Source organism: Podarcis gaigeae (assembly GCF_964106915.1).
Source record: "Podarcis gaigeae genome assembly, chromosome: Z".
Classification (NCBI taxonomy): Eukaryota; Metazoa; Chordata; class Lepidosauria; order Squamata; family Lacertidae; genus Podarcis; species Podarcis gaigeae.
Window position 1 is genome coordinate 45822407 of NC_139691.1, and position 27143 is coordinate 45849549.

At 45.2% G+C, this 27143-nt stretch overlaps 1 protein-coding gene across 2 annotated transcripts; it reads right to left on the reverse strand.

Annotated features, from left to right (window-relative positions):
- Positions 1 to 1154: 1154 nt before the first annotated feature.
- LOC310836927 (centromere-associated protein E-like) lies at positions 1155 to 26156 on the reverse strand. 2 transcript variants are annotated; one of them, XM_083722886.1, is made up of 18 exons: positions 26074 to 26156; positions 22940 to 23034; positions 21331 to 21420; positions 21132 to 21250; positions 20181 to 20303; positions 19818 to 19899; positions 19648 to 19715; positions 18995 to 19060; positions 17349 to 17400; positions 15857 to 15944; positions 15424 to 15553; positions 15028 to 15114; positions 14692 to 14811; positions 11379 to 11513; positions 10285 to 10420; positions 9083 to 9171; positions 4059 to 4370; positions 1155 to 3434 (listed from the first exon to the last, which is right to left on the reverse strand). In XM_083722886.1, the coding sequence occupies exons 1-18, from the start codon at positions 26127 to 26129 to the stop codon at positions 3276 to 3278; spliced, it is 2007 nt and encodes a 668-aa protein (XP_083579012.1). In that variant the 5' UTR covers positions 26130 to 26156; the 3' UTR covers positions 1155 to 3275. The 2 variants fall into 2 exon arrangements, with proteins under 2 accessions (XP_083579012.1, XP_083579013.1); XM_083722887.1 differs by lacking the exons at positions 14692 to 14811; positions 15028 to 15114.
- Positions 26157 to 27143: the final 987 nt, after the last annotated feature.

Genomic DNA, 27143 nt, shown 5'->3' on the forward strand with positions numbered 1-27143 from the left:
ATATTTGTTGGGAATTTTAAATACATTATCCTTCATTATTTTTGTATGCTGCTAAACCTGGTTCTGAGGTTGCGGAGTGGCAATGTGGAAGTGCTTTGTTTTTTAAAAAAAGAAGTGTGTTTTAGGACATTCTTTCTCTCTTTCGTTGGACTGACACAAGGAACGTCCAGTATGCGATGAACAGATGGTGCTCACTGCCATAAGCTGTCCTCCCTTTACTGGCAGTAGTTCTGGACTTCTATAACAGCTGAGAGTGCTAGGCAGAAATCCTGCAGGTGAATCTCCCTGCACTGCTGAACTGAAGTTATTTGGTTGCAGATAATGTTAAAAGTGGAAGGAGGACCAGAGCTCAGTGGTTAGAGCACATCCTTTTGGATGCAAGGAGCTCAATCCAGGATAGACCTTGGGGAAAGGCTGCAACTCAGTGGCAGAGCATCCTCTCTGCATCCAAAAGGGAACCAAGGTTCAACCCTTGGCATCTCCAGGTAGGTCTGGGACAGTCACCCTGCCTGGAACCCTCAAGAGCCTCTGACAGTCATAGACAGTTCTGAGCAGATGCAGATTTAGGGGAGTGCAACTGGTTCGGTCTTACTGGGTGCGAAGCCTCGAGGATGCCGCATATATGATGTACATAGAAAGAGATTATTAAAAAAAACTTTATTCGCATTAGCCAATGGACATAGCAACAGTAAAACATTACAGTATATGCAGAAAATGAAATTTGATATAAAAGCACAATTTAAAGTCCTGAATACGATGTACATAAAGTGGAAGGCAAGAAGTGGTAAGGTAAAGGTAAAGGTACCCCTGCCCGTACGGGCCAGTCTTGCCAGACTCTGGGGTTGTGCGCCCATCTCACTCAAGAGGCCAGGGGCCAGCGCTGTCCGGAGACACTTCCGGGTCACGTGGCCAGCGTGACATCGCTGCTCTGGCGAGCCAGAGCCGCACACGGAAACGCCGTTTACCTTCCCGCTGGTAAGCGGTCCCTATTTATCTACTTGCACCCGGAGGTGCTTTCGAACTGCTAGGTGGGCAGGCGCTGGGACCGAGCAGCGGGAGCGCACCCCGCCGCAGGGATTCGAACCGCCGACCTTTCGATCGGCAAGTCCTAGGCGCTGAGGCTTTAACCCACAGCGCCACCTGCGTCCGCAAGAAGTGGAGGTAGCTGAATTTTGGCAGCCCATAGGGCGCTGCTGACCCCAAGGTCCACCACTGTACTGAGCTAGATTGTCCCATGATCTGGCTCTGCATAAGGCAGCTTCTTAGATTACTTAAATATTTCCCCTTTTCAGCATTGTGAAGACTAAAATTATCATTTAAGGGGTGCATGCTGGTGCATCACAGGTTCGGTTTCCTGGATCTCCAGGTAGGGCTGACCTAGGTGGGCCAGAGATCTGACATAGTCTAAAGCAGCTTTTAACACCCCCCTCCCCAGCCTGAAACTCTTGAGACACACAATCCTGTTAGTACAGACAGTCCCGAGCTAAGTGGACAAAGTATCTACCTAAGAAGTGCACCTTGCGTTTCTAGAGGTGCTTTGAGAGCTGGCACAAGGGGTGCCAATTTGAATAAAATGGGGGTGGCAGCAGGTAAGCCCCGTCCCACATAATCACATGACACAGTACACACACAATTTGAATGGTAATGCCCATCAACTGGGGGGGGGGCTGCCCCCCTCATATATTTTATTGGGAGGGGAGATCTCTTGTTGGTCCGTAGGAGTTGGCTTCTATGGCAAGGTGGCTCTGATGCACGGTTAGCCCCTTACACTAAAGGAAAAGCCATACACTCACAGCGCTATGCAGTTCTCCGCTGCATAAGGGCCAAATCAGACTGGAGACGTCTTGCAGGCCTCCCCTGAAGATCCAAGCCTATGAAAGATCCTCTCTAGCACATCCTCTCCCCAACACCAACCTGTCCCCAAGCCTGATGTAAAGAGGGGTTCTCAGGCATGTGTCTCCAGCATTACACATGAACAGGAACAGCGTTCCAGTTTAAAGCCAGTGGCGGTGCAGTGCCTCTGGCTTTGTCTCACATACAGGTGAAAGTGCAAAAGTTCATCAAGAAGTTTCAGGTCAATATCTTCTGGGTAGATATTCCATCAACAGTTCTAAACCTTGCTGAATTTCTTGCTTAGATACTATCAGGATAACAAGAATGGAAAACAATTCTGCAACACACTACGTCTTTTTAAATTGGCTTCAAGTGCATCTAATAAAGGAATATAGGAATAAAGGATTTTATCCTAAACTTATCTCTTGAAGAAAGTGCACCTAAGGCATCAGGTGCACTTCTGTCATTTCTTTGCCGTGCCCTCACTCTTTGTCTCCTTGTTTTATAATTGACATTGGGCAAGTTGGCTTTTGCCTATTTCTCAAGCTCATCAAAATCTTCTCTAATTTTCCTTTAAAAATACAGAAAACTGTACAAACTTGCATAAGAACTCAGTAACAGACCTGACTTCTGAAGGGCTTTGCTGACCTTGTGAAAATGACCTAGCACATGGATTTATATCTCTTAAGATTTTGCAGACTTTGGCTGTGAAGTAGTGCCCCACAAAAAAATTTCAAGTTGGGCCCCAGAATTTCAAATTGGGCTCCACTGGCTGGCCCTGAGTCTCATAGTTGCTGGGCCCAAGTTGCCCTGCCCTCGCATGAAGTCTTGGGTTTGCAATTTGGGGAGAGGGGAGACTGCCTGCTGGGTGTTGGGCAGGCTGGGGAAGCCCCATAGATTTAGAGACCCTAGGCTTCAGCCTACTTAGCCTATACATAACCTCCAGCAGTGGAAATGGGAAAAGATTTGAGCAGAAGCTAGAGACTTCCTTAAATGGTTAGCATGAAACAGACATCCCATTAAACACTTTGCAAGACTGCTGGCTGGCTGAAGACCTTTGTTTAAAGATCTACAAGCTCAGCCTATTATATTCAAAAGCAGACACTGAATTAAATGGAGGTAACTCTCCATGGAACAGTGCACAGGACTGTAGTCATGCACAAGGCTGGATTAATAGCCCAAATCCAGGCCATCCAATCCAAATTCCAACATGCTGACCGCTATACCAGCTTTTGCCAGCTCAGGGATCAATTACAGCTGCCTACATTTTTTGGACTCCCCTTGGAGATGTGGCTACGGAGCGGTTGTCACGATGAGCTCACACACATCTCAATTTGTCTCTATACCACCACACTTTAGAAAGATCGCTTCAGTTTCAACAACACAAATATTTGTGAAAATGTGTAATTTTATTCTTTTAAATAAGTATGAAGTGATAAAAATTAACACAAGTTGATTTCCAGTTCAGCATTATAGGCTTGCCCACAGGGTCCACAAAATATCAAGATTGCTGCTGTGTATTGCGTTCCGTCTGACTTTGCTCTTCCCTTTGACTCAAACACTTGCGCCAGTTCAAGAGTCCTTTCTCTTATCTGTTGGACCTGAGTCAGGTTTTATATAAAAAGAAACATACAATAAGTAAGTTCTGCTTTCTTACTCAGTTTTATGCAGGGTTTACCTTGAAAGGTGGAACCTGGAGCTCCCTAATTCTCTAATGCCCAAACCCTTCTCCAAGTTGCCTGCTGCCAGGAACACCACATGTTGGAGCAAGAAGACCCATCCCCTGCCACTAGGTTTGAAGCACAAGCCTTCCCTCAATGGCTTACAAATCCTCCTGTTCCAAGATTTAAGGCCAGCTTTAGACTACCAGCTCCACTTCCACTCCGCTAGCTGTTACTTTGCCTGAACAGGCTCCTGGCCTCACACGGGCATGCACAACATTCCCCCAGTCTGTGCGCATTATTTGGTCTATGAAAATCTGGTCTCGATTCCTAGAACTGTAATTAACTTGCGATGGTAGGATATCCAACTGGTAAAGGTTTCTGGCTTACTTTCCCCTTCCATTAAAAGACCAGCAGAAAAATGAAAGTGCAAGCTATTAAAAGGACATTGGGAAGGAAAGGTTGGTTGGCAGATGCACTTTTGCAATTTTACAAAAATCAATAAACTGAAAATAGTAAAAAAGAAAGGAAAAGGGATCTTAATAAAAACTAATAATATTTTACCATTGATTTCGCTTCTTGCATCTCTTTACTGATGAGATCCCTCTCCACTTGGAGAGAATTCAACTTGTCCTTCAGGTAATCTCGCTCCTGGATTAAGTCTGTCATTGCTTCTTCCTGCTCATGAAGTTCCTGAGTTATTGTCAGCATGTCCATTAACTCCGCTTCAATTCTTGACTTACTGGCTTTTAATTTCTCCCTCAGTTGTCCCATTTCACTCAACTTCTCTAGAGTTTTGCTGAGTTGTTCTTTCGTACAAGGTCTATCCTCTTCTGTGTCTCCTATTTGCAGCTCTTGAATCTTGCTAGATGGCTTCTTCAGAAAAGGAAAATGGGCAAGGTGTCAGTGATGTGCTCTAGCCATGCAAGTGTCAATATTCTAACTTTATCCCAAAAATGTTATAAGAAACTTTAGCACACCATATATATATATCAGTTTTTCTCAAAGACAGACTGCAACTTGTGTCTGACCATCTGTGCACATCACTGTAAGTCATGGCTTACTGTAGATGAGCAAATTACGTCTTTGCTCCTCGCGGCTAGTGCTGGAGTAAGGAAAAATAAACCATGATGATAAGCCAAGGTTTGTTCTTGGTGTACCAATCATGGTTTATTTCGCTCCAATCTCCAGTTTGTTTGTGTACAGTAAACCTTGGTTATGGCTTGACATGACACTAAAATGTTCAGCTGTAATACACAACTGCCTTGCAGAATATCTTTGGGAGAAGAAAAGGCTTAAGGAGTAAACCCTACACTAATCTGGAGTGGAGTCCCGAAGATGGCTGGATGGTGCCTTGCATACCTCCTTCTGGCAACACCTGCTGCCATGTTGGTGCTAAACGTATTGCTCTGCTTCTCTTTGGACCACATCAGTGAGGTCAAGGGGCGGCGGTCTTGTCTTCTGGGTAGCCCCGGACCTCCATACACACTGCCCAGGCTTGCTCCCAGGGAGGTCACTTCAGTGCTGTTAACAGTGTGATTTGACTTCACTCCTGGAGGCGTACTCCATTACCTCTAAGGACTGACTGATGCAGACAACAAGCAAGACACAACAATGACCAGCCGACTGCTTTACCTGCAAGTCACCCACCACAAAAGCAAGCAGGCCCTGCATTCAGCTCCCCTCCAAACCACAGTGAAGCCACGTTCTTACTGTAGAACATATACCAGAATATTCTGCAACCATCCATTGCTTACAGTGGTGAGAAGCCCTGGGAAATAAGGTCTTAACGTCACATCACTAACAGAGGCCTTTTCAACCCTCCAAAAGGGCAGAACGCACTGCTAATATACACTGACAAGTGTTTTTCAGAAGGCCCACTCTTTTTCTAGCATGCATTAGTTGGGGGCTAACTGATTTAAATTAATTCAAATCCAATTCCATGCCGCAACTCAGGAAAGTGGCTGTATTCACATGTCACAGCAAACCATGCTTTACTGTTAATGCAAGATGCTGCGTACTTCACTCTTCTCAAAGCACAGCCTACATATCACAATATAAGTACAAAAACAAGTGCAGTTTTGCTTGCTTTTTTGCAGTTACAGGATTAAAGGTAAAGGTAAAAGACCCCTGACAGTTAAGACCATTCGCAGACGACTCTGGGGTTGCAGTGCTCATCATGCCATACAGGCCGAGGGAGCCGGCGTTTGTCTGCACAGTTTCTCTGGGTTATGTGGCCAGCATGACTAAGCTGCTTCTGGTGCAACGGAACACTGAAACCAGAGCAGCACATGGAAACGCCATTTACCTTCCCGCCGGAGCAGTACCTATTTATTTACTTGCACTTTTTGGCATGCTTTTGAACTGCTAGGTTGGCAGGAGCTGGGACTGAGCAACAGGAACTCAACCCGTCAGAATGAAGTTATCTTTTTGGGGTAGACTCACTATGGTAAAAATGAGTGTCCTTCCAAAGATGTTATTCTTGTTTCAGACTATCCCCATAATAAAGGGGGTAGTAATTTTTAAAGAGTGGCAAAGAGCGCTTTCAAGGTATATCTGGCAGGGCAAGAAGCCGAGAATTAAATTTAAGTTATTAATGGACGCAAAGGAAAGAGGAGGCTTCGCCCTGCCGGACTTGAAACTATACTACGAAGCAGCATGCCTTTGCTGGTTGAAAGAATGGATAAAACTAGAGAATAAGGAGTTACTAGATTTAGAAGGATTTGATAACAGATTTGGATGGCACGCGTATCTATGGTGTGAAAAGAACAAAATTTATAAAGGTTTTGAGAACCACATATTTCGGAGTCCACTAATAGAAATATGGGATAGGTATAAAAACCTATTAGAACCTAGAGTTCCACACTGGTTGTCTCCACTAGAGGTTATGACTGTAAAGAAAATAAATATGAGAGGTAATTGGATTACATATGGTGAATTGATAACCAAAGAAGGAGGAAAATGGAAACTAAAGCCATATGAACAAGTTAGAGAACATGTTTATGATTGGTTGCATTACTTTCAGGTTAATGAAATGTTTAAAAAAGACATTAAAGAAAGGGGTTATGTAGAAAAAGATTCAAAGTTCCAGACAGATGTGATAAATAACGATTGTAAAATTTTGTCAAAAATGTATAAAATATTGTTGGAATGGAATATGAAAGACGAGGAAGTTAAATCGGTAATGGTACAATGGGCCAAAGATTTTGGTTACAATATACAGTTTGAGGATTGGGAAAAACTGTGGAAGGAGAACTTAAGATTCACTGCTTGTATGGCACGAAAAGAAAATGTTTTACAGATGGTATATCACACCGGTAAAATTAGCAAAAATGTATAAGACGTGTAATAAGTGTTGGAAATGTAAAGAAAAAGAAGGAACATTTTATCACATGTGGTGGGAGTGTAAGAAAGTGAAGGAATTCTGGGAGATACAATGAAATGAAAAAGATGTTAAAATATACATTTGTAAAGAAACCTGAGATTTTTCTTTTAGGGATTACAGGAAAGGAAATAAGAAGAAAGGACTGTAAACTCTTCCAGTATGCAGTTACGGCAGCAAGAATTCTACTGGCCCAGAAATGGAAACAAGAGGAAATACCGACGGTAGAAGAATGGAGACTAAAGCTGACAGACTATGCAGAACTGGACAGACTAACTGGGAAAATTAGATATCTTCGAGACCAAAAGTTCATCGAGGACTGGGGGAAATTTGTCGAATATCTGAAAAGAACGTGTGATGTGCAAACAACGCTAGTGGGGTTTCAAGAAGCACTGTGAAAGTTGAGATATATTGTTAAAAAGAAATAGAAGTGGGAGGGAAGTTTAATGGCAATATAAACAGAAGAAATGCGTGACTGAGAGGTATATATGGATGATTGTCAGAGAAGCTGAAGGAAGTCCAAATAGAACTAAATTTGTGGAAATTTCGATATGATTGTTTACTTGTGTTGGAAAACTAATAAAAATTATTTTTTAAAAAACAAACAAACAGGAACTCAACATGTCATGGGATTTGAACTGATGACCTTCCAATCAGCAAGCCCAAGAGGCTCAGTAGTTTAGACCACAGCACCACCCATGTCCCAGTTACAGGATTAGCATTTGTTTTAGTCTCATGTTGCTAAATTATCTTGAAGGGTCTCAGACTGAAAAGGGTGGAGTAAAGGTAGTCTAACAAAATCTGAACAAGCCTGATGAAACAGGAGAGAAGCCTTGGCTGCACATTGAAAGGAGATGGGGTCAAGTGAAATTCTTTTGGCACTACCATAGGGAAGACCATGTCCTTTGGGTCCATAGGCCATACTGCAAACAGTGGAAGAAACAGAGCAGGGTCTCAAGACAATTGTCTTAGACCCAGTTTTGCTGCTGGGGATGTGAGATGCAGTGCTTTTCACCAGCTAAGGTGGGTCCATCAACTCTGCATCCCTGCCCCCCAACGGCCACCGTGATCCATGCCATCACCACTTCCTGACTAGACTACTGCAGCGTGTCATACCTGGGGCTGCTTTGGAAAATGAAAAAATTAGGCACTTCATAAATACAGGTGAAGGGAACACACTTCATCTTTCCTGAAGGAAAAGTACTGGCTACCAGTCTGTTTGAACCCAATTTACAGTGTCAGCACTTACTTTTACAATCATATGTGACTTTGAGCTCCAATATCACAGGAACCTGCCATTTTACTAGACATTTTCTGCCATAAAACCTTAATACTGAAAGCCCTTGCTTGTTCCTTCAGCAATATATTGGTAGCTCAAAAGTGTTGTTGCCAAAGCCATATTGAGAGCTAGACTTCGTTTATATGTTAAGTTCCAGCTGCATGCTGGCAACACTGCCAAGTTTTGGAGGCTTGCAAAAAACCCTGAAAAGGAGAGGTGAGCTTTCCAAACCTCAGAATTTCTCTCCCCTAAACTTTGCTCCCTCAGTTCCACCCCATCAAACCAAATGTAAAAGAAGTCATGTCGATCCAATATAATTAGGTAAAGGTAAAGGGACCCCTGACCATTAGGTCCAGTTGTGACTGACTCTGGGGTTGCAGCGCTCATCTCGCTTTACTGGCTGAGGGAGCCGGTGTACATCTTCCGGGTCATGTGGCCAGCATGACTAAGCCGCTTCTGGCGAACCAGAGCAGCGCACGGAAACGCCGTTTACCTTCCCGCGGGAGCGGTACCTTTTTATCTACTTGCACTTTGACGGGCTTTCAAACTGCTAGGTTGGCAGGAGCAGGGACCGAGCAACAGGAGCTCACCCCATCAGGGGGATTCAAAACGTTGAACTTCTGATCGGCAAGTCCTAGGCTCAGTGGTTTAACCCACAGCGCTACCCGCGTCCAATATAGTTAGTAGGGGGTAATTAAGAAATTGTTGTTGCAAAAAAGAAAGGGGGAGGAAGCCTGCAGAGGGCATACTCCCCACTCCCAGCTTCATCCTTGAAAGATGAGTGGGAACCTTTTCCATTCCAAGGGTGACATTCATTTCTCAGCAACCTTCTGGGGCCATATCCACGAGGGGTAAGAGAAAAATTGAACGTAAATTTCATCTTTAGCGAAGCAGGCTAGTTTCCACACACACACATATACTGCTTACCAAACCAACCTCAGACCCTGGAGTCCGTTCCTCTTCAGGAATGGTAACACTGGCTGTCATCCCTTGATCATCACATTCCGAGGATGCAGCTGAAAGACAACCCATTTTGCCAAAAATTTAACAAATAAAAGCCTGTATACTTAAGATGCAGATAAGGGAAGTAACAGTACCACTCTATTCTGCCTTGGTCAGTCCAAGCTTGGAACACTGTGACCAGTTCTGGGCACCACAATTTACGAAGGACATTGACAAACTGGAACGCGTGTAAAGCAGGGCAGCTAAGAAGACCAAGGGTCTGGAAACCAAGGCTTACGAGGAAAGGCTGAAGGAGCTGGGGATGTTGAGCCTGGAAAAGAGGAGACTGAGAGGAGATATGATTGCCATCATCAAATATCTCAAGGGCTGTCATATGGAAGATAGAGCAAGTTTGTTTACTCCTGCTCTTGAAGTTGGACTTGAACCCATGGCTTCAACTTACAAGAAAGGAGATTCTGACTAAACAATCAGGAAGAGCTTTCATGACAGCAGGAGCTGTTCAACAGTGGAACGGACTCCCGTGGGAAGCTGTGGACTCTCCTTGGAGGTTTCTAAGCAGAGCTTGGATGACCATCTGTCATGGATGCCTTGGCTGAGATTCCTGCCTTGCAGGGAGTTGGACAAGATGACGCTTGGGATCCCTTCCCATGCTACAATTCTGTGACTCTAAGTTCTTGAGACAAATGCAGAAAGGTGCAGTGAAAGGAACTGAGCTTTGACTACCTTGGGGCCCAGTGGGTTCAATTCTCCCCTGCCATGGGAGAAAGAAAACACAAGCAGCCAAATGCAAGCAGCGAGAGAGTTGGCTACATTAGCCTTTGCTAGCATATGCAAGGAAGACAGTTCTCCCTAGCGCCTAAAGATCAATGTCAGAATCCGACCTCTGGAGCAACCAGGAAATAAATGGAGCAGGCTAAGTTATGCCAAGAGCCCTCTTGCCCTTCTCTGAAAACTTCAGATGTAGCAATAACATTCAGCATAATTAACATATGCAGCTTAAGCACAGCCCTCAAAATGGGTGCAAGGGTTTAACTATTTGCAGCTCACTGTGCATATTGGTTTAAACAATGTATTATCTAAGTTCTAACTTATCCCAACCTACCATGCTTCAGCCCATATTTTATATAGCACCTTTTAAAAATAGTTTCCACGCATAACAAACTTACATGCTTTCATCTCTGCTAGACAAGGTTTTTTAAACTGTTTGGCTTTTTGGGAAAAGCTTCCTAGGAGACATTCCCCTGCTTCCTGGGATGTTGTTCCTGCAGACCAGGTCGCTCTCCTCTTCCTTGTCCTTGGAAACTTAAAACATAAAATAAAAATAAAAATCAAGGCACGTAGGAGAATTAAAGGAAGTTAGATATTTTTAAAAGCACAATCCCATTTGCTGATGTCTTGGAATTTGTAAATGGCTTAGTGATGACAAGCATTTGCAAAAAAGTTGCAAGGGGAAAGTTTGCTAAAACATGTTTGCAAGCACCATAAGCAACTTGAACTTGCTGTGTCTCACTAGTCGGGTGACAAGTAGTAGCATCAGAATTCAACACAAAGCCTTATTTTGCGAGGCCGGGAGCCCGGGAGAGTGACATGAGAAGGACACAACTGCCACATGCCCTTTGATTCCAGTCCTCAGGGGTAAGACTGGGACTGAAGGGCACATGGCAGCCTTCTTATGCCGCCCTCCACGAGCTGCCAAGTTGTGGAGGGCCCGGGGTGATGAGGGCTGGACTGGAGAGCAGCAGGCTCCATTCACCCTCCCCGCTCTGCACTCCTGGCACCATTAAAGCACACTCAGTGCCTGTTCTTACACCAGCTTCCCGATATGAACTTCCTGTTCTTATACCAGCTTCCCAATATGAACTTCCTGCTTCATGCACACATTAACAGAGCTATGTTAAACCTCCACACATTGGAAGGCCCTTTTCTACAGTGACACCCTTCTAGTCCTGCTGGTACTGGAAGTCTTGACAAGAAGTTGCCTCAGTTCAAGAGACTTTTCTTCTATCGGTTGGACCTGAGTCAGGTTTTATATAAAAAGAAACACACAATAAGTAAGTTCTGCTTTCTTACTCAGTTTTATGAAGGGTTTACCTTAAACTTCCACGCATTATAAAGTCCTTTTCTGCAGTGACACCCTTCTAGTCATTCCCAGGCTTCCCTCGCCCCATTTGATTACTTAATAACAGCTGATACAAGAAATGTGGAAGAGCCACCAGTTTTCCACCAAAGGTCCCACAACACTTCAATTTTTAAGTATTACCTTGAACTCTTGCACTGGTGCAAGAGAAGCTGACGTCACCAGCATCTCAGTGAGATTCTTTATTTTCTCCTGCAGCTCATTTTGAAGAGCATAGTTCTCTTCAACCATCTCTGCCGTCTGGGATTGTGATGAGATCTACCAAGGGAAAGCATCAATACCAAAGGTCGAAAGGCACAAAATGTTGCTCATTTTATGGTGTACATGATTTTCCAAGCAAGTTAAATCCATTATGACGAGGGATTTTGTATAAGACCCGCTGAAAACTTACACACACTTTTGGGAATACTTTACTACTCCAAGCCAAATTTTAAATCTATTTTGGGGTAGTAAAGGTAAAGGTAAAGGTACCCCTGCCCATACAGGCCAGTCGTGACTGACTCTGGGGTTGCGCGCCCATCTCGCTTAAGAGGCTGGGGGCCAGCGCTGTCCGAAGACACTTCCGGGTCACGTGGCCGAAGCGTGACGAAGCTGCTCTGGCGAGCCTGCACCAGCGCAGCACACGGAAACGCCGTTTACCTTCCCGCTATAAAGCAGTGCCTATTTATCTACTTGCACTTAAGGGTGCTTTCGAACTGCCAGGTTGGCAGGAGCAGGGACTGAGCAACGGGAGCTCACCCCACCACAGGGATTCGAACCACCGACCATACGATCGGCAAGTCCTAGGCGCTGAGGTTTTACCCACAGAGCCACCCGCGTCTCTATTTTGGGGTAGTAAAATCCCTTAAAACAAATCCATGTGTGTGATGCCTGGAGAAGGTATTGAAGTTTACATTACAGAAAAAAATACCCTGACGTGTTACATTGGCTAGGATACCCATGTGCTTTTGTGTAGACCCCTCCATGCTTGCGAGGATTGTGGCTGTTAATCTGTATATTACTGTGATGATAATAATGTACTGTAAGTACTAAGGGCTGTGAAGGTTAAACATCAGCAAGAAACAATGAAAGCATTTCGGTCATTTCTATGAAATTGAGTCTGCACCCGCCCCCCGCCCCCCCAGTGTGGAAAGGGTTGCATACAAGCAATGATCAATTCTTCATCTTCTTTGGTGATCACTCGAAGCCAAGTAAGATTGTCTTCCATAAACACGGTTTTAACAACGAGTCTGTAAGTGACTGTGGAGGCCAATTCTGGACCCACATGTCCTTTCACAGTGGGGACATTGGTTTCCGGGTGGGAGTTGATCACGGTGTGGATTTGCCAGGCATGCCTTCCTCTTAGCACTTTTCTCCCTTGCGTCCTGAGTTTGAGTGTCTTCAAAGCCCATGACTCCTTTGGTAAAAGCTGTTCTCCAACTGGAGGGATCGCAGGCCAGCATTTCCCAGTTGTCGGTGTCTATTTTTTTAGATTTGCCTTGAGACAGTCTTTAAACCTCTTTTGTTGACCACCAGCATTACGCTATTTTTAAGTTTGGAATAGAGTCGTTGCTTTGGAAGATGATGATCAGGCAACCACACAACATGACCAGTCCAACGAAGTTGATGTTGAAGAATCATTGCTTCAACACTGGTGATCTTTGCTTCTTCCAGTACACTGATATTCGTTCACCTGTCTTCCCAAGTGATGTGTAAAATTTTTCGGAGACACCATTGATTGAATCTTTTGAGGAGTTGGAGATGGCGTTTATTAGTGGTCCATGTTTCACAAGCATACAGTAAGGTTGGTAGTACAATAGCTTTGTAAACAAGCATTTTGGTTTCCCTGCAAATGTCCCGGTCCTCAAACACTCTGCACTTCAATTGGGAGAAAGCTGCACTCACAAAGATCAGGCAATGCTGGATTTCAGCATCAATGTTGGCCCTTGTGGAAAGATAACTGCCCAGGTAGGAGAAGTGATTGACATTTTCCAACGTTACACCATTGAGTTGGATTTGTGGCGCTGCAGAGGGGTGATTTTGTACTTGTTGGTGTAGCACTTTGGTTTTTTGGATTTTGAGTGATAGGCCAAGCTTTTCGTAATCTTCTGCAAATATATTTAGGATGGTTTGGAGGTCATCCTCTGAGTGTGCTGGATCTCTTGAGCTTATTTTAATCCACCAGTGTTTTTTAGTTCTCTGGTTCTTCTTTGAACCTCAGCCTTAGCACTGGCACAGGTTTTTTTCTTAGTGGCACAGTTTCTATCTCTTTGCCAGATCTGAAAGGCCTTCCTTTTCTTGTCAAATATGTGTTCAATCTCACTGTCATTTTCATCAAACCAGTTTCTGGTGTTTCTTGGTTTGGTGTCCAATAGTTTGTTCACAGGCTGCAATAATGCATGTTTTTAGTTTGGTCCAGTGTTCCTTGATGTTATCAGGAAATTCTGAAAACGGATGGTCCTTAATGGGATCTTGAAGGCCTTGAGTGTTCATTTTGTGCCTTGGTTTCCTTTCTTGAATCCTGCGTCAAGGTATAATCTTGATAGCCATCGTGGAGCGTATTAGTCGGTGATCTGTCCAGCAGTCGTCGGCGCTCATCATAGCTATGGTAAAGAGCACATTGCAGCAATCTTTAGCACGGACAACAACATAGTCTAAGAGGTGCCAGTGGTTTGACGAGGATGCCTCCATTAAGTTTCAAATTTATTTTTCTGTTGAAAGAGTGTGTTGGCAATAACAAGGTTGTGCACTACACATATTGTCAAAAGTAAGATTCCGTTCTGGTTGCTGTTACCAATTCCTTTTTTCCCAATAATCCCAGGCCACAGATCAAAATCTCACCCAACTCTTGCATTAAAATCACCCAGGAGGATAAAATTCTCTTCCTTAGGTGTCTCTGATAGGATAGTATCCAGCTGAGAGTAAAATCTTTAATGTCTTCATCGGCATCCAGCGTTGGTGCATAAGCGCTTAAACTTGTAGCATCCAAAAGACATGCGATTGCATATGGCGATGAACCTGGAAGTGACCTAAAAACATTGTTCAGCATGTCATGAAAAGAGTGTAATAGGACTGGGATACACTTATACATGCTAATCCAGTGTATGTGGGGGCCGGGAATGGAACCCCCGCATGAAATGGTTGTCAACTTAATTAAGAGTTGCCATTAAAATTAGGCCAGACTCTTAAAATGGAGTCTGCGTCTAAACAGAGATTACGGCCCCCTCACTTGGTATAGGCAGCTGGCCTATAATCCAAGTCACCAACTAAAAGAATGCTATTGCCACCAGCATTCGAGATTACCACGGATATTTGAACTTCTAAAAGATAAATGTGTTGTGCTTTTAAGGTATAATTGCTGGCAAAATAGAGCATGAATCCTATTTCAAAACAAAATATAGATGCAATTTGACCTGTTCCAGCCTAGAACACTCAGATTTCCAAGGAGACAACTTACATCTTCAATTTGTTGTTTCAAGCTGTCAATCTCTAATAGATATCTCTTTAGAAGGGCATCCTCATCCGTAACATAATTTATTATAGGGCGGTTTTTCATTTTTTGGGCTGTATTCGCAAACTAGGAGAGATAGGCACATGGAGTCAGAACCGCTCTTTGAAGGAGAAGTCAGAAAAAATGACATTTGTCTAAAATCTCTTCGAAAATTACAGAAGTATGGATCATGAAAATCAACATTTGCTATTACAGTAAATACAAATGATACCCATTAAACAAAATGTTGCAGCGTACCTTCACCTCCCCACGGAGGGGATAAGCCTACCTAGGTTAACCAACCTGGTGCCTTCCAGATGTTGTTGAACTACAACTTTCATCATCTGACCATGCTGACCATGGCTGATGGGAGCTGGAGTCCTCCAACATCTGGAGGGCAACAGAGAAGCTATCAGGAGCTCAAGTAGGCCTTTCCCCCCACCTTTCCTTTTCCACCTGATATTCAAGACTCTATGACTACCATGTCTTCACAAGCTCCCTTTTAAGAGTTTGAGGGTTTGCCATCAGAATCCACCCCAGCTATACTACTTCCCTTTGAAGGGGAAGTCTGATTTCTCATAGTTCTATAACTGCAGATATATATATACCAGAACAAAGCATGCCAGTTTAAAGAGAGGGGGAAATATCTTCTTGCCTACTTGTTACTTGGGGCAAAACTTTTGGGTGAAGGAAACGGACCTGGAGGGTTCGAAGCGTTTCTTCAAATGATGTCAGAATGACCGTGCAGATGATAACAGTCTTAGAATTGCCACCAAGTGATTTGTGCAGAAGCCATGTTAACATACTTTCTCTGTAGTTGACGTAGGCTCTGGTGAAAGAGGATGATCAAAAAGGAGTAAGAAAGTTTTTACATATTAAGTAGAGGAAAAACTGGCCCAAGAGCCAATCTTTTACATCTAGGACAGAGACAGCCAATGTGGTGCCTTCCGAAGGTTGTTGGATGACAACTCCCATCAGGCCCAGAGAGATGACCAATGGCCTGGCGGTGGAGGGAGTTGTAGCCAAACAACCTAGGAATGGCACTACCTTGGCTGCCTGGCCTAAGATCAAGTGAGAACACTTTTCAATACAGCACAAACTAAAGAACCCTTCTTAACTGAATTGTCCTTACCCAGTCTGCTCTTCACAAAGGTTCTTGATCACTTGGCCCAAGATGGAGAGGCTCCAGTTTACATTGCAGCATTCTTGGAGATGGGTCCCTAGGCATTAAACATCAGGTTTTTATTTTCAGACAGTTCCTTCTACAAAAGTTCTTTTGCTACCATATTGGGAGTTAACATAGTCAAGAGTTCCTGAATTTGATTGCTTTCTTCTTCATTCTCCATTCTCCCCCCCCCTTCTGTATTGTTTTTACCTGTCCTTTTGGCACTTTATACGTGTGAAATAGCAATACTGGTCATTATCCAAAGTCTCCTGACAGAAGGCAATATCAGCAGAATGGGGGAGGCAATTTTCAGTGATTCCCATTCTGTCCTTAAATCTGCTCTGGGTGATTTCCCAACCCTCTGCAGCAGATCAAAGAGGGACACAGGGTCCTGCGAAGGGTGAATGACCCGAAAAATATTATCTCCCCTGTTTTGCCAACAGATTCCATCTGTCAATGAAATGACAGCATTGGAGACACCCAATAAGACTTCAGCATTATTAGTGGTATGATGAATTATGCCATTTAACTCAGAAACGTTGAATAACTTCAGCCAAAAGGAGGAAGATAATGCTAGAAGACCTATAACCAAATATTATATTCATTAAATGTATATACTGTTAGAAAAACGCCCTGGGGGTGCCAGCAAGCCCCCAAAACTCTGAGCGTCCTCCGGTACACACAGCTCTGGAAAATGCATCTCCCTTCTCTTACAGTGCGCTTCTAGCAACATATACTAGCTGGTATATGCACACTAATCTTCCGGCATAACACAGCAAGAGTGAGTGAGTCATCATAGAGCTAATCTACTATTTATTTACACACTATGTACAGACAAAAGCATAATGGTGTCCGTTCTCTCCAGCTCCGAGAGAATGAACAAAGAAATAAAAGCAAAGTACAGTGTAATAGTACCTGCAGCGGAAGAGGTAAGACTGTCTTCCTTTCCCAGACTTGTCCCAGACAGGTATGTGATTTACAACAATCTCATCTGCAGCGTTGGAGGAATGAAATTGCTAACATATACCACCCTTCATTCAAGGATCATAGGGCGGTTTTACAATGGTCTCTGCAGAAGCAGGGATGAGGAACTTGTGGCCCTCCATGTGTTGTTGGAAGACAACTTCCAGCATTGCTGACCACTGGTCATACTGGCTAGGATTGCTAGAAGTTCATATGCAACTTCTACAGCACTACAGGTCCCTCATCCTTGCCGTAGAGAAGTTAGATTTTTGTGCAAGAATCTACCAGTTGGGAATGTAACATCTGCATCAGTCTTGTGTTCCAAATGTGATGAATTTTACTGTTAAGCTGTAAATGGCTTACATAAATAAGAGCAAGCATGCCCAAGAACCCTGGGGGGGGGGAATTACTTGTGGGTTGTTGTTTTTTTTTACATGTTTTACAAGTTAGGATTTAGCAGATTACCAGAAAAGCTTGATCATTATCAGCTACATACCTTCAGCACCTGTTTGGGTGGCTCTTTCACTTCCTGCCAGATCTACCAAATTCTGAAAATTCAAGTAAGACTGTGTTAGACACCATTCTCACACAAGATCTATTCAAATCATCTATTGATTGAACAACAATTCCAAACAGTGGCAGATGAAAGCCTGAGAAAAATAAGTTCCTGAGACTGTACATGAGCAGAAAAAGGTCTTTGGCAAGGAGTTTAAATCAAAGGAACAACAATAATTTTGTGCAGCACTGGTCACTACATCTGGGAGGAAATACATTCAAATGAACAACATTTAACATTTCATGAAAGCGAAAGAACAGAGGAAATGTGTGTTAAAGGGAGCCAGTCATTTGTAGATTGCATCTCAGATCCAGGATGGTCTGCAACAGAAGAAAAAGGTAGAAGGATGTGCATACTGTGCGATTTGATGTTTTGACCACTGAATTTCTACTATAGTCCAAGGACCCAATGTGGCATAGTGGTGAGTGTGTGGGTAGGACCTAGGAGGCCAGGGTTCAAATCACCACACAGCCACAAAGCTCCCTGGGTCACCTTGGTCTCTCAACCTAACCTACCTTGTAAGGTTGATGTAAGCATAAAATGAAGGAGGACAAAATCAAGCAGGCCACCTTAGCTTCTTGGAGGAAAGGTGGGATATAAATGCAATAATAATATGGATGTTGTTTAGTCTACACCTCTTCAGTATGTTCCAGCAATGTCAATGGAACTTGATTTGAATAAGCATTAGGAATGCTGTGCCAAACAGACATGAAACCAAGAGCAAATGAATTTTTGCTGCTGCTATTTCCCAGGCAGAAACAGCCCTATTAAACACTTCAGAAGTTCATTAGCCTTCCACAATCCCAATATATATTTGACTCTGCCAGCCAGATCTCAGACAGAAAGCACACAAGGCTAGCCCAATATATTTTGCTGTCTGAGCCAAAGCAGAAGATGGAACCCCTCCCCTCCCCACCTCTTTCTGTATAGCAAAGTCGACCAGATTGGTGGCAAAATAACATCTTCTACTTCATTTTAGGGCAGCAGCCTAGCTTAGGGGGAAGAGTGGGTCATATGGCACACAAACTTCTTTCCTCCAAATGTCAAAGGCACGTTTAAGGAAGGACCCGACAGAGGTGTATAAGATTATGCATGGTAACGAGAAGGCAGATAGGGCTAAGTTTCTCTCAATTTCTCTCTCTCTCATATAATACTAGAACTCAGGGCCATCCAACAAAGCTAAGATTCAGGACAGACAAAAGAGAAAGAACTTCTTTACACAGCACATAGTTAAACTATGGAATTCACTCACCCAGTACGTAGTAATGGCCACCAACTTGGAAGCCTTTAAAGGAGGATCAGACAAATCTATGGAGTACAAGTCTATCAAGGACTGCTAGCTATGATGGCTAAGTTCCACCTCCACTACCAGCTGCTGTGAATCACAAGCAGAGAAACTGCTTGGGTCTCAGGCACCTGGTTCACCACTGTGAGAACAGGATGCTAGAATAAACAGGCCATTGGTCTGATCCAGCAGGGCTCCTCTCATGTTCCCACAACGCACACAAGCTGCAGCATCCTTCAATAGTAGTTTTTTCTACCAACCCCCATTTACAAACCTCAGTTCTCTCTTTCAAAGAACTCACCAAGTGAGATACCATCACAGGGCTATCGCAGCTCGAGATATCCGTCATCTCTTTGCTTTCAATGATCTAAAAAAAAAAAGTAAGCAAAGTTGTGAACTTGTTTTGCTATACCATCACAGATTACAGACCAACTAATACCAGTTTGTGATGTGTGGGTCTGTATACTGTAGCACACCTACCCTCAACCAACAGAACCTAAAACTGACATATCTTGTGGAATGCTTAAGGAGGCTTGCCTGGTGATTCTGTTACATATTTTAGGTGCCAGGCAAAAATATTCCTCTTCTCCTAGGCCTTTGGCTAATTAAACGATCTATGGCCTTTTAAAACTATGTGTGTGTTTTGTTGTTTTTGTTTATTATTATGGCATATATTTCGTGTTTTTATATTGTAAATCACCCAGTGGTAGAAATGTATAATATAACAACAACAAAAAATCTCTCCCTCTCATATCCTTCCAGACATCATCGCCAGGTACTAACCAGGAATAGGGAACCTGGTGCCCTCTGGATGTTGTTGGAGTCCATCTCCCATCAGTATGGCCAACAGTCAGGACTGATGGGACTCTGGAGACCGGGAACATCAAAGAGGGCCAGAGGTTTCCGATCTCTGAACTAAAATAAATCAGTAAAATAAAATTCATGTTCACTTACCATTCGGAAGATTGCATGTGACTGGTTACTTCTTTCATTCATTTCCGTCACACTATAGTGCCTGTTTTCTATTCAGAACAAAACACAGAGAAAGTTGATGGATTTAGAAGTATCAGAACTGCACAGGAAGCTCTATATGTGTTTAAGTCATACCAGATATTAAGTCTTACTTTCGCCTTTCTGGAGCCAGCTCAGAACTTCCTCTGGAGAAACCACCACCTCTTCAGTCAGACCTCCGACAAAGACATACCCCTACAAGAGATTTTTTTAAAAAAATCACATAACACCCCACAGCTCCCTGTATTGATTCTAGGTGTTACCTCTTTTTATATGTGCAATGCAAAGCTATTAGGCAGTTAGCTAACTTTAGGTCAACTTTAAGGAAAAGATTTTAATCAATTCAGAAGCAAAATGGGCAAAGTCTAAGTAGGCAATTGTCAACAACATGCTGACTTCCAGAATTTTACATTTCATGTTACAAGGCCACGTGGGAGCTTTGGCATTGACTTGGAAAGGTAACAATAGTTACTTACACTGATGTCTTCACGAACAACCAAGGGTTTCTTTTGCCATATACTGCTGCACAATAAGTCCTCAACTGTATTACTGTGGATTTCCATGTATGATACACGGAGTAGGAACTCCCTGTCAGGAATCTGAAAAAGTAAAGAGCATGCATGCATCAGCATCCCTAATTATGGAGAACTAATGTAACATGTGGGACGCAGGTGGCGCTGTGGGTTAAAGCCTCAGCGCCTAGGACTTGCCGATCGAAAGGTCGGCGGTTCGAATCCCTGCGGCGGGGTGCGCTCCCGCTGCTCGGTCCCAGCGCCTGCCAACCTAGCAGTTCGAAAGCACCTCCGGGTGCAAGTAGATAAATAGGGACCGCTTACCAGCGGGAAGGTAAACGGCGTTTCCGTGTGCGGCTCTGGCTCGCCAGATGCAGCTTTGTCACGCTGGCCACGTGACCCGGAAGTGTCTCCGGACAGCGCTGGCCCCCGGCCTCTTAAGTGAGATGGGCGCACAACCCCAGAGTCTGTCAAGACTGGCCCGTACGGGCAGGGGTACCTTTACCTTTACCTTAATGTAACATGGCTCCCTGCCCACCCCCATCCAATGCCATCACTAAAACATTCCCACTGCCTCATGAACTATACTATAGATGGGGAACTATGGACCTCCAAATGATACTGCACTGCAGCTCCTATCAGCTCCAGCTAGCATAGCTGATGGATGTGATGGGACCAGACTCCAACAACGTCGGAAGAGCAACAGAGTTTCCCATCCCTGATCTCTATATTGGTTCCACTCACAATACTTATTGGCCAACAAGATTATTATGTGGAAAATGGAAATTGCTGTATAGTGGCTGCACAGCCTTTTCTCCTAAGTGGAGCTAGGAAATCATCAAAGCAGGTTCAATATGCAGTTTTGCAGCACTAATGTGGTATCTGAAACAAAGTTCAGTTAGTAGAAAAACTTACTCCGCAGATGCTATTGAAAACATCATTGATGGCCATTGGTAAGATTCCTGGGCAATCTTTGGTGCCCAGCATTGTGTAAGTTTTTCCCGAAGCAGTTTGGCCATAGACAAAAATAGTTCCTAAAAGGAAAAGCAATGGTTAGCTCGGACTACTACCCACATACAGTACAAGCATTCAAATGTGTTGATGTTTAATGTACCATTATATCCCCGAACAGCTGACTTGATAACTGAAGCAGCCACCCCTTTGTAGACTTCTTCGGTATTATCTGAAGAATGAAACACCCGATCTTAAAAAATAAAATAAAAAATGGTTCAGTTCACAGAAATCAAACACCATCTTCAGGATTTGTCAAATTGCCAACTTGTAAGCTAGACTGAAAGAAGCACACCTGGCTGCTTTCAAAAAGTTGTTTGCATGTTTTTATGGTATTTTTTGCTCCATAAGACGCACCTGACCATAAGGCGCACCTAGTTTTTAGAGGGGGAATCCAAGAAAAAAAATTATTTAAAGGGAGCACTGAGCAGAGCCTGTATGCATCCCAGGCTCGGCTCAGTGCTCCCTTTCACGAGCCACATGGAGCGTGTGTGCGGCGCTTGCAGGCTTTTCCCCGAGGAGGGAGAAGGGCAGCCCGTCCCTTGGAGAAAAGCCCCCCAAGAGCCACACACCCACTCTGCATGGCTCTTGGGGGCTTTAGCGGGAGGTGGGGGTGTCAGCATCCCCCTTGAGCCACTGCCACCAACTGGACTCACACACTTCAGCTCCGACTGGGCTAGGCGAGCTGGGTAGCACTTCCAGAGACCACCTTCTGCACAGGAACAGGTCAAAGTGCTGTGGACTCACAGCTTAGAGTTGTGAGCACCGGATTCACTCCAACAAGAAGACAGTTGTCACACAGCAGAGTATAGCAGAGCATAAATGACTCGGAGAGCAGCTCTGTAGAATATCTTCTTTTATTCTATCTACAACTATAATGCACAACTATGTACAGAGCTAAATGAGGTCTAAATGAAAATGCTGAACTGCACTGAGTGTCTGCAGCTGCTCTTAGCAGCAACCTTATCTATACACACAATCTCTCTCTAACACTCAGTCTCTCTCTCTCTTTGATGTGAGGCTGGAGCGGAATAAGTAGAGAGCAGAAACCGCCCCCACCTCTCTCGAGAATCAGCAGAGAACACCAGCAGATTCTTGGATATGGGAGGGGTGAAATCTCCTCATTGGGAAGGGACAGAGCACGCGGCTCTGTCCCTTCCCTCACCTCCTGCAAGAGCCACATGATGTTTAAAGGGAGCGTGGCGATCCCTGGCTTTTGTGGGAGATGAGGGAAGGGACAGAGCCCAGATCTGTCCCTTCCCTCACCTCCCGCAAAAGCCAGGGATAGCCACATGAAGCCTCCGCAGGGCAGCGGGATGAAGGCTCATCGCTGCCCTGCGGAGGCTTCACACGGCTAAGCCAGAAGCTAGAACAGCTAGAGGGAGCGCTACGATCCCGCTGGCTGTCCTGGCTTCTTTCTTGGTCACGCGCAGCCTCTCCCAGCTTCATCCCCATGCGGCTAAAGCTCCCCCAAGAGCCGCGCTCCCTTTAAAGAGCGTGCGGAGTGTGTGTGCGGCTCTTGGGGGCTTTTCCCTGAGGAGGGAGAAGGGCAGCCTTACTTTTTCCCTTACTTTTTAGGAGGGGAAAAGTGCGTCTTACAGAGCGAAAAATAAGGCACTTAATAAAATTTATACATCACTTGATTGTAAACAAACAAACCAACAAACCCTGAGAGGGTTTACAAAGTACTTCAGTGTTTATCAAGTGCTTACCAAAGGTAAAAGATTTGGTCCCATCAAGCTGAGATATGGTGCATTCTTCAGTTTTCCAGACAATACTCTCTTCCTCCGCAAGGTCTGCATTCTCGCTTAAGGAACAAAACACTGTTAGAGATTCACTCTATACACTGTTAGAGTATAGAGAAATTATACTCTGGTGTTAAAGAAATACTTATCCCCATACTAATCTAATTGTCTGGTCCTGAGAATATATTTAAAGATGTTTGCAGCTGCTGACTTAACATTATGACAATGTGCAAGTTATATTGAATAACTTGCTGTGCAGAGCATGTGCAAAGCGCATTGTAAGCACATATAGTATTTGTATCCAAATTTAAGGGTTCTGGAACCAGTCCTAGGAATGAAGCACCTGTGAGTATGTGTTTGCTTTGTCCCTCTGAGAACAACTTTTTAAATCCAGCTCCTATTTGATTAAATACCCTTTTAGAAGTACGGCTGCTCTAGAGTACACAAACTCTTCTGGAGCATTTTAGACATAATCTTCACATTCTGAAACAAGTGCATCTCACATTTACAGCACAACCCTATACACGCCTACCTAAAAGACATACAGCATTTTTAGGTTATATGGTTTCATTGACACTTACTGTATATAGTCATACCTCGGGATGAATACGCTTCAGGTTGAGTGTTTTCGGGTTGCGCTCCGCAGCAACCCGGAAGTAATGGAATGTGTTACTTTCGGGTTTCGCCGCTAGCACATGCGTGGATGCTCAAAATGATGTCATGTGCATGTGCAGAAGCGATGAAACGCAACCCGTGCAAACATGTGTTATGTTCGCTTCAGGATGCGAAGTTGATGTTACAAGTTGATGTTACCTCCAACCAAGGGAAGGTGGTGGTGAAATGCCTACCATTTCCTGGAGAGCAGTATCACCCTAGTGGTTGCTATGGAAACACAGCTCACTCTTTAAGATGCTGCTGATGCCATTAGCCTCACAGATAAAGCCATAGCCTCCCCAAGAAGTGAAGTTACAGTGAATCAGGCAGGTTCCTGGCCTTAGATGGAGAACAAAGGAAGCTTTCTGTCCATCTCATGTCAGCCACCCAAAGGTAACTGGGGGCTAAAACGAGAATGGCTGCAAGCAGCTGAGTTTTATATGCTACCCTCTGCAAGGAGCTAAAGTGGCCTTGCACATCTCCCCCCTGCCTCACTTCATCCTCACAAGGACCCCACAAGGTAAGTTAGGCTGTCAGTCAAGTGACTAGCTCAAGCAAGCTACCGTATTTTTTTGCTCCATAAGACGCACTTATTCTCTACTAAAAAGCAAAGGAAAATGTGTGTGCGTCTTATGGAGCGAATGCAGGGGGGAGGCAGGCGGGAAAAGCCCCCAGGAGCTGCACACAAGCTCCATCAGTCCCTTCTCCTACCTTGTAGAAAAGCCCACAGGAGCCACGCATCCTTTGAAGAACGTGCGGCTCAGGAGCTTATCCTGGGAGGTGGGGGGTGGGGGAGCCGCACACTCTTTTAAAGAGCACACCGCTCTTGGGGGCTTTTCCGAGGAGGGAGAAGGGACTGACTAGCTGCGTCAGTCCCTTCTCTCACCTCGTAAAAAAGGCCACAAAAGCTGTGTGCTCTTTAGAGGGTGCGCGGCTCTTGGGGGCTTTTCCCTGAGGAGGGAGAAGGGACTGACTGGCTGCGCCAGTCCCTTCTCCCACCTTGTAAAAAAGCCCGCAGGAGCCGCACGCTCCTTAAAGAGTTCACAGCTCCTGTGGGCTTTTGCTGGAGGGGGGAATACTCCCACAGCTTGTTGGGGCTGGAGGGGGAAGCCCAGGCTTCCCCCGCCAGCCTCGATAAGCTCCTGAGCAGCTCTAGGGTAGCCCGCGAAGCCTCCACAAGGCAGCAGCGAGCCTTCAACCTGCTGCCCTGCTATCCCTGGCTTCTGCGGGAGATGGGGGAAGGGACAGAGAGAGGCTCTGTCCCTTTCCCCAACTCCTGCAAAAGCCAGGGATAGCCGCGCTCCCTTTCACAAGCCGCGTGGTGTGTGTGTGTGTGTGTGTGGCTCTTGGGGGCTTTTCCCCGAGGAGGGAGAAGGGCAGCCCATCACTGACGAGCTGCCCTTCTCCCTCCTCGGGGAAAAGCCCTCAAGAGCCACACACACACTCCACGTGGCTTGTGAAAAGGAGCGCTGAGCAGAGCCTGGGATGCATACAGGCTTTGCTCAGCGCTCCCTTTAAATAATATTTTTTTCCTTGAATTCCCCCTCAAGAAACTAGGTGCGCCCTATCATCAGGTGCACCTTATGGAGCGAAAAATACGGTACATGGCCAAGCAAGGATTTGCACCCTGGTCTCCCAAGCTCCTAGTCCAATGCTCTAATCCCGTGGTTCCCAACGTGGGGGCACACGCCCCACAGGGGGGCAATTTGAGAACGAATTATCCACAGTCAATGGCCTTTTAGGCTTCCTCCACGTGAATTGGGGTGTGTGTGTGCCACTGAATAAGAATTATATGTCACGGGGTGGGGTGGGGGTGGCAGTGGCGTAGCGTGGGTTGTCAGCACCTGGGGCAAGGCAAGTAATTTGCGCCCCCTGGCCCATGGATTTGCACCCCCTAACCCATGGATTTGCGCCCCCTAACCCTAACCCCCAGATGTTGCGCCCGGTGCGGTCGGCCCCCCCCGCACCCCCCACGCTACGCCACTGGGGGGGGTGGGCATTAGGATTTTAGGAGCATGGTTTAAAAAAAGGTTGGGAACCACTGCTCTAACCACTTTAAGGAGAGTGGGTATGCCTGGCTGGAACGACTTTCATGATTAAGTATTTTCAACATCAAATCTATTAACCCGCTCTTCACTATCAAGCCGGGGTTACAGAAATTTAAAAGCCCAATTTCCCCCCCCCCCTTTTTACCCACGCGCATTTAAAACAGCTGCAATCGAGGCGAGGTGGGGGGAGAGGGGGAGTGAAGCAGTTAAAAGCAAATAGAAATAGACGGAGTCAGGCTTCCTTCTCGGGGCTTCGCGTGCCAGCCTGTTAAGGTCCCGCGCTTACTTCAGAGTAGGCCACTTAGAAACAGCGGAGGGGGGTTACTGCAGAGCAACATGCGGGGGGATTCGCCTGCGCCTCTGGCGAACAGCTCCCCTTTCCCAGCCCCAGAGGCTCACCTGGCGGGGAGCGGGCGAACCCGAACGCAGACAGTGACAGCACCTTCCTCGCACATCTCGCCGAAGCACAAAAGACGCCGCTGCTTCCCCCGCCCCCAGGCCGTTTTCTATTGGTCCGCGGGTGACGTAAGCGCGCAGTCCCCGCCCACAAGTTGGACCGTAGTAATGCCTAAGGGGAAGGGGGGGTGGGCGAATCGATCTCAGGCGCCTGGGCGGGGGGAGGCGATGAGACAAAGAGCGTCCGATCCTGTATAAACGACCAGAGGGAGTTTCGAGGGATTCGAGCCTCCTTCTTATCTCTGGGGTGAAAAGGAGTGAAAAAGGAAGGGGGAATACCCCCCTGGCTTCCCCCTTCGCTTTGTTTCCCAAGGGCCGTGGTGGTGCTAGGGTTAAAAAGGTCCCTTCGTTCTTTCCCCCCCTCCCCTCCGTCGTCTCTCTTCGGTGGAGTCGGCCCGCCAGGGAAGCCGCTTGCTGATTGGCTGGAGCGGATTCTCAGCCTTGCGAGCGCGTTGATTAAATGCGTGCCCTTTAAAGCGCTGGTCTTTTTCGCGGAAGAAGCTGCGAAGCCTCCTATTTTACCCTTTTTTGATTGAGAGCAGGGCCGGATTTACGTATAAGCTAGACAAGCTATAGCTCAGCGCCCCACTCTCTTGGGGCCCCCCCAAAAAAATTAAAGGGAAAAACACCTGGATGTACAGTTCCAAAATAAAAAAATAAAACCCACCCCATCTAAATTTGTATTCTCTGTATTTTTCACAAGGTTAGTCTAAGCACAACCAAACTTTTGTGTTTGATCCCTGTTTGTGTAAATATTCATTTAAACATTCCCATTTTTTCTGAACCATAGTTTTAGATTTATGCCTTATTATATCCGCCAGTTTTGCTAACTCCAGATACTCACATAGTTTACTTAACCATTCCCTTTTTGTTGGGATGTTATTTCCTTTCCAGTAACTGGCCACCAACGTTCTCGCTGCTGTTGTTGCATATAGGAATATGTTAATTTTATCTCTGGGGATATCCTTACTCAAAATTCATAATAAGTATGCTTCTGCCCTTTTGTTATATGA